The 16,548-nt window shown below is 40.7% G+C and overlaps 1 protein-coding gene across 6 annotated transcripts in view; it reads left to right on the forward strand.

Moving 5' to 3' along the window:
* The window catches only part of WWP2 (WW domain containing E3 ubiquitin protein ligase 2), a 138,126-nt gene that overhangs the window by 98,258 nt on the left and 23,320 nt on the right, over positions 1 to 16,548 (forward strand). For 4 of the 6 annotated variants that reach the window (XM_070261753.1, XM_070261754.1, XM_070261752.1 and 1 more), the window contains 1 exon segment: positions 10,125 to 10,214. The exons of the other annotated variants lie outside the window; for them this stretch is intronic. In XM_070261753.1, coding sequence (XP_070117854.1) covers positions 10,125 to 10,214 — 90 coding nt within the window. 6 annotated transcript variants of the gene reach the window in all.

Genomic DNA, 16,548 nt, shown 5'->3' on the forward strand with positions numbered 1-16,548 from the left:
ATTCCAGTCCTCGGAGCCTGCTTCTCATCTGTAGTTTAAAAAGTAACCAGCCTAAAAATCCTCATCATAAACCGTTTTAAAATTAAGCAGCCTAAAAATCCTCATCATTAGCTCCTCTGTGATGGCAGGCCAGACAGGGCACACTTTCTACAGCAACCCTTCCAATTCGTAGACTCACCATCCCCATCCCAGCTTATTTACAAGTTTAGGAAGCCAGACAAGATGGGATATTCTTGGTATCTTGGCTTCAGGAGTCAGGGGACCGTGTTTAATCTTTTTAAATAAAACTCTGAGCTTGACATTTCACCACTTAGAATGCCGCAGTCACTACCTATTGTCTACAGCGATAAATTCTCAATTCCTTAGTAAGGCCAAAAAAACCCCTGCATGATATGACCACACCTACCCCTCAAGCCTTCCATGGAAGACACTTCTCTGCTTTGCTATCTAAGCTCTAGCCAGAGTAACTTATTTTAGTTTGACAAACGTACCACCCTTTCTCTGGACTTGGGACCCTCTACCATGCTGGTCGCTCTTTCTGAAACCTTCTTCACACTTTGTCCATTAGTTCTTATCCATTTTCAAGTTTCAGCTTAATCGGTGCTTCCTGGTACACTAGGTTAAACCACCTGTGTACTGTAACTCTTCTCCCCCAGTTGCTTGTTTCGTGTCTCTCTGCCCTGCTAGGCTATAAACACCAAGATGGCAGGGAGCCTGGCACAGTGTGGGACCGTGAGATGGATTTGTAATGGATAAATTTACATGCTATCTTTTTTTTTTTTTCGCCACCTGGACGAACGTTTTCTGCTGCTTTGAGGCCTCAAATAAAGAGCAACTATGACAGGAATATTATATTTTCTTCCCAAGAGTAAGAGCCTAATGCTGTCATTCACTGGGTTGACTGGCTTTGGGTTCAAATATGCGTCTCTCATAGGATCGAAGATGCTCTTCCCTGCTCACTAGGGGTCCTCATGTACTGGGAGATATACTGTGGAGCATATCTCCTCTTTGCTGAGGCATTTCTGAGCTACACTAGATTGCTTTTTCAAGGATCTGGCTGACTTTGTCTCTTTCCGACTTCATCGTCTCAACTCCTTCAGCCTCCTTTATGGAGCAATCGAGCAGGGTTCACTTGGGGATCCCAAGGGCCTATTTGTCCGGTTGCTGCATTGCCTTTCCGAAATTTGCAGCAGATGAGACTGGTCATAAAGATGTCACATGCAGCTGTACATTTTAAGGAGTGAGGGCTACCACAAGCTAGGCTGCAAGAGGTCCAAATAGAACAACCCCTCATCCCTTTTCTCTTTCTCCGTCTCCAAACCCTCCTGCTTTCGGTACCTTTTAGTTTAATTAACACGAAAGAAAACAGCTGGAAGGGTGTGGCGTTTTCAGTTTGCAAATGCCCATTAAAGGAGGGGCTCCCGGAAGGCTCTGGAGACATGGTAGATAGTGGTCCAGGCAGTGGGGAGTGAGGCCACTTTGATCGCTGGCCCTACATCTGGTTTTTATCAGCACCGAGCCCACTTTGGGGACCGAATGCTCATTAACAGACTGTGTGTACATGGCTTAGATAAACTCCCAGCGTGTCCCCGGCTCTGCAGCTCACTCAGTCCCTCACACACAGAGGCACATTATTTCACCCTGGCAGCCCGCGCTCTGCTGTGGTTTCTTACATAAGGGAGGCCGTTGTGTTTGGACTGCCGACTTACCTCAGCACTGCCGGTTCACACCATCCTTTTTCTCCCGCAGTCATTGGCTGCCCTGCCCGTTTCCTGCCTCAGAGTAGGATTAATTGAGGAGGGGTGTTCTCTAGATTTTTCTGATCTGCATCTCCCCTACCCCCGCGCCCAATTGTGGAGATCCAGAGACCCTTTCTCCAGGTGGTCTTTGAGACACTATCAAGGATGACAACCTTCTAAGAGTTCTCTGATGTTTTGTTTATAGAGACACTTTAAGAGACGGTGGAAGTTGGAGCTTCTCTGCTAAGTTATAAACCAGCCGCTGCCATTGAATTTCATTCCAAACTCATTTTTGGCACTGGCCAAATATCTTTATCCAAGGAGTTTTAAAACAGCGTTTCTCAAACTATCTGTGGAGAACCAATCCTTTTTTTCCTATTGGTTTGTTTTAATTTTTTAATTCTCCATCTGTTACAAATCCTTACTTTTGTTCTCTACTGTGTTCAATGAGATGAATCTGCTGATCACATATTTGGATGTCGTGGCAATGTTAAATTGGTACAAAAGTTTCCAAATGCTTTGAAACTTCTGTACTTTTCTGGTCTCTGAGCAGTAACAGGTTGGGTCTTGGACCATACTTTGATCAGCACTGGATTAGAGGATTGTATTAGCAGAATCTGTGTCTTTTTGCAAAATACGGTTTAGTTCTTGACTCTGCAAGGATTATTACACACTTAGGTTATACCGATTAGTACGTATTCTGGCTTCCTCCTCTTCCTCTCAGAATGAAAGCCTCATTTCCAAATTCTACTGTTGTTAGAGGCCCATGAGATGTTCTTACCCTACCATATGTATGTATTCCTGTGTAGTTATGAATTTTCATTTTTACTTCACCTTCTTGAGAGCTCCTCAGGAGCAGGGTTACTGTGTCTGTGTCTGTATCTCCAGCACCCAGCATGGTACTTGGCTTCTAGGGAGATGGAGTGAGAAGTGTTTGTCAAAGAACTGGAAAAATAAATGATTTCACTCTCAGTAGCACTTAAAAGTTTTTAAAGTTTTGTTTTTAATTAGAAAAAAATAGGAGAGGAGAGAAGAAGAAAAACAACAATAACAAATAAACACCCAGATTTAACTATTGGTGCTTTTCATGCACCTTGGGTCTTTTTTTTCCCTGACCATTAATAACAGCTAACGTGTGTTAAACGTTTCCAGTGTGTTGGGGAGGGAGAAGTTTCCTACGTGGATTATTTCATGCCGTCTCCACAACACTGTGTGGGAGCCTCTCATTTGGCAAATGAGGAAACCTTAAACAATTTGCCGGAGACCACATGTACAGACGCACGCCCATAAAAACGCATCTACCAAAATTTGATAATCTTATAGTATGTGCTTTTAAAATTTACTGTTTTGTTGTAAAATATTTAAGCTTGCAGACAAGAATGGAGACTAACATAAGAAATACCTGTGGGCTCACCACCCAGCTTTGTCAAACTTTAGCATTATGCTGTATACCTCCCCTTTTTTTAACTTCTTGATGAAGAAGATCTTATCAATATGGTTGAAAGTCCCTGTGCACCCCTCCCTCATCCCTTTCCTTATACGCAGAGATCCATGGAATTGGGTACATTCATTAAAACTGCCATATGGTCTTTTGTTGTATGAACAGGTTAAAATTCATTTATGTTATAATTAAAATTTATATTTACTATATTTATATATTATATATCATATATAGATATAAAATAAAAAATATATCTTATATTTATTTATGTTATAATTATCTCTTTACAATGATAAACAATGCTACAATGAAGTTTTTCTGTGCATGACTTTTTGGGTAAATGTTTCTTTAAGGCATGTGCTGGAACTGGAATTTCTGCATTGTAGGGGATGAAGATTTTCAGTTTTAGTAGATACTGTCAAATTGCTTTTTGGAGTCAGCTCACCAGTTCACACTCCCGTGAACATGCGTAAGCATTCCTGCTGAAACTTAGTATTGTCAGATTTTTTTTCACTTTGGCCAGTCTGATGGGTGTGAATGGTATCTCTTTGTGATTTTAATTTGAATTTCCTTAATAACTATCGATATTGAACCTCCTAATACATGTGTTTTATTTGGTTCTTTGGTTTCCTTTTTTGTGAATTGGCTATTCATGTATTTTTGTTCATTTTTCTGTTTGGCTGTTTGTCTTTTTCTCTTGAATCTGCAGGATTTCTTAACATATGCTGGATACTAATCACTTGTCAATTATGTGTGTTGCAAATATTTTCTCCTGGCCTGTGGTTTTTCTTTTCACTTTTTTATGTTGCCTTTTATTGTACAGGAGTTCAAAATTTTAAATAGTCAAATTTGTTAATCTTCTTCATGTGCCTTTTGTCTCTTGTCTAAAATTCTGAAATTGTTAAAATTTAGTACACATACACCCCCACGTTTTGTTGATTTTGATGTTTATGTTATTTCATGTTTTAATTCAGAGTGTCATAGTTTAATTGGCAGTGTCTTTTTCTTTCTTAGTGGTATGTTAAATCATCTTACAATCGACGGCACTTTAGGTTTATGAAGAACAGTACATATATATAATTTTTAAACAAAATTTTGATTCTTATGTATGTTATTTTTTAACTTGCTTTTTCCACCCAATACATTGTAATCGTGAGAGCAAGTCAATATTATCTACAATGTTAATTTCAATGACTGAATAGTCATTATAGAAATAATATGATTTATTTTACTAATCCTCCATTTTTGGGCATTTAGGTTGTTTCCAGTTTTCCTTTAACATGTTGTTACATACTGTGACAGATGCACTTACAGCTAAGTCTTTGACACATAATTATTTCTTCAGGATCTGTCCTAGAAGCAGAGTTGCTGAGTTAAAGGGTATTCACGTAGGAAAAGTTTTTGACTAAGGTGCCAAATTGCCCTTTAAAAGAGTACGCCCATTTTTGCTCCCACCAGCTATTTTTTAAAGAGTGACCATTTCTTTACATTGGCAAATTTGTCTGCAAAATCTTTTATCTGCAAAAATGTTACAAAAAATTTTTTTGTAGACAGCATCTCCAGGAATTATTTTGCCTCTCGGTGAAAGCATATTTTTTAATGTCATGAACTTCCATTGAAGAGCTTTGGAGACTTTTCCAAGGCAAAGAAAATGGAATGGTTGAAGAAGAAGAAAAACAGACTAATTCAGAAGCCCCAGTAGCTGCTTTGAGCCGTCCTCTGCTTAAAGGACATAAAGTGCTGGTCGTCAATAGTTTTTAAAATGGGATTAGTGTGCTCAGATTTAAAAGAAAGCTCAGTATTTCAAGAAGGGTTCTTGGGGGGAAGGACTGGGTTTAACACATTTCCTACCCAGTTTACAAAGGACCTACTGAAGCAATGAAAACAGTCAGCAGGAGATGTGTTCCATTGCGCACAGATTTCTGACTCACAAAACAGTCTGAAGACGTCCCTACAGAGGAAATAAATCTTATGGTTCACCTAGGAAGTGGCCAAAGCTTGGGGAATAGGATTTGGTTCAGAGTCACTTATTACAGGAGCCTAAAATAAGAAAATATGAATTCCGTGTAGCCTTTGCCTGTGGGGAGTTGAACCTCTATGTAGGCAGCTTTAAGAATACTTGAGTACTTACTGTGTAATTTTCTGAAGTTTAGTTTTGTCTAAGTAACCAGCAAAGCATCTTTTCTTTGAGATGGGTAAGGGTTCTGGCCTTTATTTTCTAATGGAGAGAGTGAATTTTGATTGAGAGTCAGCTGTATTTATGACCAGTGCCTGTGTTAATAAAAGAGAGCAAATTAATAAAACAAATTAATATCGTTCTTACTAAGCATTTTTGAGCATGTTGATATCATCTCTGATTCTAACCTGAAATCCTCATCTAGCTTTAATCTTTTTCAAATTTAATCCTACTTTTGGTGAAACTGTGATTCTGTTCAAACACAAGGGAACCTGACCAAGAAGGATGTTGATCAGGATGGTTGAATCTAAACTGTAGTGGCAGGTAATTGAGAAGTAATTTCCTGAAGACTTTTTATGAAACCTTCCACAAGAAAATGTGGTTCAGGTGACGAGACACTTTCCTTTCACATAACACAGGAGAGAAATGATTGGATGTCATCCTAATAATGGAATTTTTAGCCTTTATCCTTTTAATGATGGTGATGGTGGGGGCTTTGGGGCATGGATGTGGAAGATATACAACTGAATAAAAGGCAGTTAAAACCCGTAGGAGCAAAGGTAATTTAGGTTAAAAAAAAGTACCTAAAATTAATTGAAATTGGAGACTACTTTTTAAGTACTTTCAAATACAGAGACCCTGTGTAGTCTGTGGTCCAACTGAATGTTACTCATTGAAGGCCAAGGAGCAATGTGTTGGGAAGGGACCTGAAACAAGCTTGCTGCTTTGAACACTGTTCCTGAGAGCATCAAAGAAAGCTATTCAATGGGAGAGGATATGACCCACGTGACCAGGATGCCGTATTGAGACCCATGGGTAGTTTGATTGAAAAGGCTTTTAATCTCAGCATAAAGAAGATGCTTATAAGGGACAAAAACCTAACCCCTGACAGGGATATGCTGATGAAAGGTTGCTACCAGTATCACTTTCTTGGCATGGGGAGACCGAGCCAAGACAGTCGGAAGGCTTAATCTATACGGGTCAGCAGCTCCTGAGGAGAAATGAAAATTGGGAGGCTCGTTTGACGACAGAATTGACCGACTGTGCTGCACAAGTGCAGGGAAGAGATATGTATGAATTCTGAGGAGCCATGCAGGTAAGGGAGGAGTTGAGAGTTCTCTAAGAAAAGCAGCTAGGCCAGGTCATGGATCAGGGAGGACCCACATGGACATTTAATCTGAGCAGGAGTTCAATTTTATAAAAGGCAAAATGTACATATCAAGAAAGGTAATGGAAGAAAGGTCTTGTTCCTCTGGAAACTATTTTTCTAGCTAAGCCTGTTGAGAGGGTTCACAGAAGGACATTGAGATTTGCTGCACAATAACAGTCCCTGAAAGAGAGACTTTCATTTCTAGGATCAGCTGGGATCAAAGATAGGATGGACAGGTCTTGTCTAGGCTGGGAAAGAGCCACCATAACTCTTGAATATAAACAAAGAGCACTTCACACTGGTTTCCTTTCTGGCAGTGTGTGGGAACACCACTGTGACGATTATAGGCATTTACTTTATGGAATTTTAAGTATTACCTCATCTTCAAATTAAAATATTAGCCAAAGTATAATAAAACCAGTTTTCTCCTTACCTCAAATGAAATATAGAAGAAGTCAAAAGTAGAGACTACTTATAATAAAGATGAAAATTGTAACAAAAAATTATTGGAATACAGAAAAATGTGTATAAGCACCTTTTATCTCTAATTGCTACAACAAATATTTTGTCTTTATTAAAGAGGTAGCCCCACCCACATGTTATGGACAGTTTCCCAAATAGCAACTGCAACAGGAGCAAACTAATTTTGTTAGTGCTTTTGTGCCACAAAATTGTCAAGGGAGGGAAGGATAAAGCTAACTTCTTAGGGATTGCTGGGGAGCCCTCAGCTACATAAGTCTCTGTAGGAACAAAGGTTATAAAAGAGTGGTTTGCTGCCATTGCCTCGAGGAGCTTCCATATTTCAGTCCTTATCTTTCAGCCAAGTAACTTTCTCAAGACTTTCCTCATTTCCAAATTCAGATGAATACAGAGGGTATCAGATTAGCTGCTCTATTGCCGAGCGAGCAGCCAGGAGGAATTTGGAGAGCTGGTGCGAAGCCACAGTATGTCATCCTGCCTTTCCTGCTGAAAGGTCCCAACCAGATCACTGCAGATGGGACAGCAGCCTCTTGAGCTGGCAGTGTTTGTTACTCTTTTTGTCTTTAATTCAGAAAGGCATCCAGCAGGAGATCTATAACTTTACCCAGCGTGCATTTTCATCTTGCCACTTTTGCCAGAAGATTCTGCCCTTTTAATAAAATAGTGGATGAAGTGCAAGGATCTTCCTTTTGCAGTGGGAGGAGCCAGGCCTGGGTTAAATCACCAGTATCCGCTTCAGCCAGAACCAGAGCAAAAATGGCCAGGACAGAAAATGTTCTCGAGCGCCTTTTAATGGTGTTTATAGCACTCTAGTCCTCAACCCAGTAGTTGATCCCTTTTGAAGAGTGGGAGTGTGGAACCACCGGTCCTTGCTGCTCCCAGGGTTAACCCTCCCAGTAGTGCAAAATGTGCAGCCTCTTCTGGTAAATTGGATCTGAGCAGAGGGTTGTGATGAAAACGGAGCCTAGAAATGAACATGGTGGGCCCATTATAATTCCTTCCCAGTCGTCTTGATTCTTCAGGGCCCCCTGCCAGGACTCCAGTGCTAGTGAAAGCTGTTCACTTCAAGATGGGGATTGGGATGGCACCTGGTACCTTGTCTGCTGGGTAGTAGGTTCCCTATAAATTCTAGTTGACTTTTATTGTCCTCCTTTCTTCCTTTCAGCATGACGTGGTAAAACTCATGGGCTAGGAAGTCAGAGCTGAGTTTGAATGCCATGTAAGAGTTACTTAGCTTCTCTGAACCTCATTTTCCTCATGGTGATGGCTTTTCTCACTTTAAAAGATGGAGACAAGGACTACATGAGTTAAAACATGAGCTCATTGTAGATGCTCAGTGGGTGATGGTCCACCTTCCCTTCCTTGCCTTAAAAACTTCATGTATATCTGTATCTGAACCAGCCTTGGAAGGGCTGATCAATGCAGTCCACTGATCAGACATCCTGATTTAAATGAGAAATGGTATTGAATAAAGCTGATGTCTATTGGAGTAGACACATCTGGCTTAGTAATAGAAGTTAGGACATTTATTTCAGAATACTGTCAGATCTGCTGTAACATATGTGTTCCTAAAAGTCACCACGCTATGCAAAATCATACAATAAAAACCACAGAGCTTATGGGGAAAAATGGGTTAGGAGCATAACACTGAAAAATGTGGCAGTGACACCCACAAAAAATAGGAACCTAATAAAAATGGTAGCAGTTTTACACATTAAATGGTTGACATACCTAACACTGCAATAAATATGGCACATTTCCACGAGAAGACCTGACATTTGCTTGTGGAAGCAGGTGTCAGAAGGGTTGGAGTTTGTGAGTGTTGTTGTGGAGTAGTGCAAGGAGGCTTATCTGAAACCAGACAGGAGTTGTAACACCACATGTCTTTGGGTGTGGTGTATACCATGCAGTCAACTGAGGTAGCTGGTAGATGTGTGTGGGTTTTGTGTATTCCTACTGACTGGGTTCAGCTAGGGGAAATCTTCTGCGCTCATCTAGTGTTTCTCAAAGGCAAAATCATGCATAAGAAAACACAAAGTTCACATTATGCTCACATTGTTCTCTCATGTATCAATCACATTGAAATAGATTTGTCTTTTCAAAACAAGCATTTCAGCAGAACTGATTTTACTAGCTTCCTGGAAAAGGTCACCTTCCCTAGGCAGTATTCAAAAGTAGAAGTCAATAAAATCAGTGTAAAACATAAAGGCTAATGGGACTATTAACATTCTTTATAAAGTGGTAATCATTTTATAGATATAAATTTTGCATCCTTTATGTATATATAGGTTACTGTATTCTGAGTAAGTAGAGTTATTGTCAGATTACATTAAGCGTGGGAATAATGGGAATGTGGGGGTGGGTGGTCCTTGGCTGTATTTTGTAGTGATTTTGCTTGTGGATTATATTCCTTTGGGTCATCTGCTACCTTGTCGTTCTTCCGTTAGCAGAGATGAGCCACCCTCAGCACCCCAGTCTCATATTAACTTACATACAGACTTAGGGGTAGAGCAGTCGATAAATAACAGTATGCTGTGTTTCTTGATTCACCCATATCTCTTTTAAAGATCCTCTGTAAATGAATCCTGTATTTTAAAAAGAAATGTGATCATGAATATATATGATGCTAGGAGAACAGGGATAGTCCTATCATTTGTGACTTTAAGAGGTCATGTAGGCTAAAAAGGCTGGAGGGTCCACAGATAAGTGTTAGGTGAGGCCCATGAGCCCTGGAAATTGCATATAAATTTTTGTTGGCAAGTGCATTTTGGAAGGAAAAAGGAAAGGAAATTACATTCCTAAAGAGATCTTTGATTCCAAAATGGCCAAGGAACACTGATTTAGAAAAATCCATGAAATGTAGATTCATATGGGTTGTTTAGGGGACTTTAGAGCAATCTATAGCATATCCTAGTACCTTGAGTCCATAAAGGGGAGCTATTATAGTTTTCTCAAGAAGACTCCTGGGTGCCACTGTCAGCAACAGCACGGAGCTAGTCTGATGCTGTGTTGATCTTGCATGTCATCTTTGATGTTTCCTCTCAAATTAGCCACATCAGCAGTGAAGGACTCCCTTTCCAATAAGGGCTTATGCCTTTCAACTGTGTATCTCGTGTTTCCTTTGACTGTATTTTTCAGATGGGAGCAGCGAGAGCTGCCCAATGGGCGTGTCTATTATGTTGACCATAATACCAAGACCACCACCTGGGAGCGGCCTCTTCCTCCAGGGTAAGGCATCGACTGACCAGCCCTGAGACTCTAGAACTGGCACTAAGAGTCACCCTACAGCTTCTCCACCACTCGCAGCCATAGCCATCTCTTTATTTTCCCCTACTCTCTCTTCCTTTCTCTCTCTTATTTCCCCTCCTCCCTTTGTCTTCTCCTTCTACATTCTTTCCTGTCTCTCTCTATGTTGCCTTCTCCCCAGATGCATTGGATTGACCATAATTGATGTCCATGAGTTTTATTAAGTGGTATTCAGAACTACTATGGCTGTTGGGTCCTAGAGGAAGGAGGTCTGGGGAGGCCTCCTGGGCTATTGGTGTCTCAATACCCTCAGTCATTTCACCTACAGAGATATCCTGGTTTTCAGTCTCTTTCTGCAGAGGTAGAAAAGTATAGGGACATTTATCCCAAGTCACTTGATTGCTTTTCCTATTCACTTACGTTAATTCTGCTCTCATTTCTTAGGACATACTAGGATTTTTAGAGCATCTCTGGGGAAGAAAGGGCATGAGGAAGCCAAGATAGAAAGGGTGTTGATGCATTTCACAGCACCTTGTGCCCAACCAGCGCCCAACGACAGTGTGCTCCTTGTTCAGCTGGGCTTTGTGAGAATGCAGCTAAGTTCTCCAAAACCAGAGGATGAGTGAGGCTTCCAAGTGAAGAAAGACTGTCCAAGCTCAAGGAGAAGGGGTTTGGTTCCCTGTCTGCCAGAGATAGAAAGTTCTTTCCACATGTGTCTCCTGGTCCTGGGAACTTTTGAAGGAGAATGTATTCTGCTCTGAGGAAAGAATCACCTTCCAGTAAAACAGCCATGAAGGACATACAGTAGGAACACTTCCCCATCCTAAGCTTGCTGAGAGAGAGGATGTCAGAGGTGAGGAGTGTTGGGAGAGCCCCTCTGCTGTTTGGTTCAGCTGTCAGGCGTGTGCCAGGCAAATGCTACCTCACCTTCTGGTCCTACAAATTTCCATGGACGTGCTTCTTTTAGTTTCAGTTTTCCAGTAGAATGCTTGTGTTTTCCTTATCCTTCTGGGAATGAAACTCATAATCTGTCATCATTAGTCCTCACTCTGTTTTCTACTTTGACTTTAAATCCAGTGAAGTTACCAAAGGTAAACATTGACTTCTTAGAAAAAAATTGAACATTTTATTATGGAAATTATGGAAATTTTCATATTATTGTGGAAAATTTCAAATATGCACAAAGTAGAGAGAATTCCCACATACTCAAGACTTAGCTTCAGTAATTACCAACTCATGGCTAATTTTGTTTCATCTATACTAGGGGTTGGCAAACTATGAGCCTGTGGACAAAATCCAGCCCTTCACCTGTTTTTGTAAATAAAGTTTTATTGGGACACAGCCACACTCATTTGATTACTTATTGTCTGTGGCTGCTTTCGTGTTCAATGGCAGAGTTCAATAATTGTGCCAGAGACTATATAGCCCATAAAGCCTAAAATATTTACTTTGTGGCCCTTTATTGAAAAAATTTGCCAACTCCTGATCTGTAATCCTTACTCACCCCTTCGTGCCCCCTGTCCTAGATTATTTTGAAGCAAATCCCAGACATCATATCATTTTATCCATATTTCAGTATATATTTCTAAAAACTGTTCTCTTATTAAAAATAAAACCACTATATTGTTAACAGTATTTCCTTACTGTCATTAAATACCCAGGCATTACTCAAATTTTTCCAATTGTCTCACAAATTAATCGCTCTTTTTTAATGGGATGCATTGCTCAGTTACACTTTGTATATTTATAGCACGTGTATTTAAAAGCAGTGGTAACTCGGTAAGCATTCTGTTTGCTGCCTCTGAACCTCTCTGGTCTGTAAGTTATGTAGGCCTTGACCTGGTGAACATTTGGATGGAATCTAAATGAAGATATTTGATGACGTCTTCTAAGGATGGCTGAGGATTTACTCTTCTTTCAGTATTGAGGTGGGACACCAGATTCAGCTTTCTAAGTCCCACCTATTTTCAGCATAGTTTTGATGTTTTCTTGGGAGAAGGCTCAGCTCTACATCCTACATAGCCTATTAGTTCTTCCTGAGTTTTAGGCCCAGACCTTTGAGCCCCTGGCACTTACTTCCACTCTGTAATGGGGAGCCCAGAGAGGACAGAGTGCTTAAGCTTTCATTGCTAATTAATGGGAGAAGTTCTGCCCCAGGGAAGAATTACCGTGGTGGCAACAGTCTCAAAACTACAGATGGGATGCTTATCTCAGCAGACGTAGTCACCCAAGAGCAAGATTGAGCCAAAGGATTCACTTTCTCACTGCCACCCTCTTCTGTGATACCCATGGGAACCTTGTATGAAGACCAATCATTTCATCAGGAGCAAATAGTACTGGACCTGGTAGCTAAGGACGAATGCAGTAATTTGCTCTTTAGTCACTCTTAGGCGATTCTCAGATCACAGGTGAGGAGGGAAAGTGGTCATCACAGAGCACAGTGTAGGGAGGCCTCACAGCGGGAGGCAGATTGAATTTGGTATGCAGGTAAGCCTGGAGGTGGACTTATATAAAAAGACGAAGGCGATTTAAGTTGGGGGAACAGGTTAAGGGAATGATACATGGAGCAGTTTTGCTGGACTGGAAGGTTTGTTTGAAACAAACATGCTCCAAGTGTGTCCAGGAAGGTCCCTGGGTTTGGTGGAGATGCTCACTGGAACCAAAGATCATGAAAGCGCTGCCTAGGCCTCCACCCACTGCTCTGTTTTTATAGATTGGGAGTCTGCGTAAGATTTCACCTGAAATCAAGGGTTGGATTATGCTGCTTAGAAGTTTGAAATTCACCAGTGCGGAGGACTTCTAATTAAACATGTGGCCTGAACATGTGTTGATTTCCATTCCTTTCTGAAAACTCACTAGAAAGGCAATAAAGGTATAGAAAAGTATAATGATAAAGGGATGGAAGAGGAGGAGCAGCATATGGGAGATTCTAATCGAAGTTTAGTTGCTGATAGATAAGTGGCAGAGCTGAGAAAGCTGAAACCCAAGCTCTCAGTGTGGTGTATCCACCAGGAAGCCAGCCGGCCAGTTTGCACCATGGAGCCCTGGAAAGCCTCAGCAATCAGAGACATGTGTATGTGTTTTTGTGTGTGTGTAATGAGACTAAAAACTTGAAGTTAAGTTTAAAATGTGCGCAGGGAGCTCTTAGATTCCCAGGTTGTCAGTCATCACTCCCATCCCTCCACCACACACGTGCATGCACACACATACACACACGCACACACACATGTTCATACTGCCATAGCTGAAGGCAAGGATGAACTCAGAAGAAAGGGGTTAAGTGAGGATGCTGTCCTCAGGCTAAAGATTAGAAAGTTTTTTTTGCTGGGAAAAGTGACCAGTCTAAGGGGAGAGAGCTACAGATTGTGATATTTTGGGATCTTCTAGGAGAAAGCTGAGTGAAGCCACTGCTCAGCCAGCTCCCACCTGGGTACCTAGAGCTTCCAGTCAGCCTTTTAGTGGCTCACTTTTAAATGTGAATGAACAGCCAAGGAACAACAGAGAAAAAGGGACTTGGTGAAAACAGTATAGGGAGCTGAATAAAACTTGAAAAAGTACAACCAAATTATAATTCATATCCTCAAAGATTTAGAAGAAAATATGGCATCTCTGGAAGAAGAACAGGAGACCATAAAATGAACCAGGAAGAAAACAAGAAGAGCTTTTTAGAAATTAATATATATGACAGCAGAAATAAAAAAAATTAAATAGAATGATTGAAAGATAAAGTTGGAGATAAGAAAATTAGAAGGTGAGTGTAGGAGATCCAACATCTGTATAGTAGTTCTAGCAAGAAAGAGCAGAGAAATAGAGGATAGGAAATTATCAAAGAAAGAATAAAAGGAAATTGCCAGAACTCAAGGATTACGTATCAAAATTCAAAGGGCCTACCAAATGCCTAACCCAGAGAATGAAAAGAACTCCACCCCAAGGCACATCCGAATGGAATTCCAGAAGGCCAAGAGAATATCTCAAAAGCTTCCAGAGGGGAAAAAACAGGGTAAATATCAAGGATCAGGAATCAAGAACGCCATCCTTCTTCTCAACAGCAGCTATGGAGTAGGACCCTCAAAAATTCTGGTGGAAAATTATTTTCTGTCTAGAAATCAACTTCTAGTCATTTTAACGCTCAAGTGTGAGGGTTGAAATAAAGGGATCTTCAGACATCCAAGCTTTCAAAAAATTAACTTCAGTGCATCCTGTCTCAGAAGCTACTAGATGATTTATTCCACCACATGACAGGAAACCAAGAAAGAAGTCATGAGACATAGGACACAAGGGACTCAATTCAGGGGCCAAAGACATTCCTAAGAGGAAGGTGAGGGAGGATGACCCAGGACAATAATGTAGAGCAGGCCTGGGGAACTGTCCACACTGGACAAAGGGTGCCTGGAAAGATGTGGCTGAGAGATAATGACATTGAGAGGCCACCTGCTCTGTCACAATCTGGGGCTGAATTAGTGTTAGTTCTTGAAAACCAAGCAGAATGAAATGCAGAATTCTTAATTCCAGAAAAAAAGAAAAAGTTGTACAAGTAAGGAAATGTGTTTATAGTGTTTTATAAAGTCATACTACAAACTCTGAATATTGACTTGATGATTTTCTAAATTGGGAGGATGGAGGAAGAGTGGGCACTGCATTGGGGGGTGGAATACAATAACTAAATCCTCAGCTTTGATAGTGGAAAGTCCATAAGTAATATCTAATATGGGAGAAATGAAGAATAATGGAATAAGCATGTTATTTAACAATATGGCTATAAATAGAAGCAGTCAAGAGTTGAAAGTAGTTGCTTCTGAGGAGCAGGAATCAGCAATGGGGAGAGGTAGGGCAAGAGACACTGTTTTTCATTGTATCCCCTGTAATTCTATTTGTTTGGGGATTTTTTTGTCTTTTTGTTTTCGCTGAGAAAGATTAGCCCTGAGCTAACATCTGTTGCCAATCTTCCTCTTTTTTTGCTTGAGGAAGATTAGCCATGAGCTAACATCTGTGCCAGTCTTCCTCTACTTTATATGTGGGTCACTGCCACAGCATGGCTGATGAGTGGTATGGGTCCGTGCCCGAGATCCAAACCCATGAACCCGGGCCACCAAAGCAGAGTGCACCAAACTTAACCATTATGCCACAGGGCCAGCCCCCTATTTGTGTTTTTAAACTATGGATACATGATTTCTTTGACAACAAATAAAAATAAATAAAAATCCCTAGTTGAGAGGATTTATGAGAAAGCTGGGACGATTCCAGATTATTGGGAGCCTTGACTACCAGCTAAAGCAGTTGACTCAAGGGCAGTGGGGAGTCTAAACGAAACTTTTGAGCAGGAGTGTGACGTAAAGTGTCAGTTTGGTATGGTTACCCTGGGGGCAGTTTATAGGCTGGACTGGAGTGGGGAGATTGGTTCAGGGATGGTTGGACATAGAAGTGGAAAATCAAGGGCAGAGAAACAACAAAAAAGAAGCCCTCGGGCTGAGTGGTTTACTAGTGTTCATCCCTGGGAGGAGGAGAACATGAGGAAGACTGGGAAAGACTCAGGTGTAGAGAGAGCTGTGGTGTTTAGTTGAATCCAAAATGACAGCAGGTCACAAGGCAAGGCCATCCAGCAGGTGGAGTCTGGATACAATCTGGGAACTGGCCATAGGGACTGGGAACTGCTTGAGGAGAAGCCACTTTTAGGGTGGCTGTGAATTTAAAAGAATCATTGAAGGGATGGCAAAATAAATCAGCTAGTGGGCTAACCCTGAAAATTGAGGGAGGTACCAGATAAAGCACAGTAGTCACATGGGTGAAGTAAGAATTCAGAGGAGATGAAATGAGAAGGTAGTTAGGGAACAAAGACTCTGCAACACCTTGGAATTATACAATATAATCCATATTGGGGTCCCTTTGCAGTGGGTTAATCCTGTTTTCTTCACTGGTATCTCTCTCTCATCCTTTTTAAACCCTCTCTCTTCCCCTTTCAAACTTATAATGGAAAATTTCAAGCAGACACCAAATTCGAGACAATAGTACAATGAATCCATTGTAATCATTCCCTGGTTCTAACAATTAATAACATTTTATTTCATCTGACATCCCTCTTGTCAGAGGAGGGGGCTGATGCATTTTAAAGCAAATCCCAGAATCATATCCTTTGATTCATAAATACATCATATATATCTCTAAGAAATGAGGCTGTTTCTTTTTTAAAAAAACATAAGCAAAATACCACGAACCCACCCAACAAAATTAACAGTATTTACTTATTTCATGTCATACCCAGTCTGTGTTTCATTTCCCTCAATTGTCTTAAAAATGCTTTTATACTTAATTTGTTTGA

The sequence above is a fragment of the Equus caballus genome, chromosome 3 (genome assembly GCF_041296265.1).
Source record: "Equus caballus isolate H_3958 breed thoroughbred chromosome 3, TB-T2T, whole genome shotgun sequence".
NCBI lineage: Eukaryota > Metazoa > Chordata > Mammalia > Perissodactyla > Equidae > Equus > Equus caballus.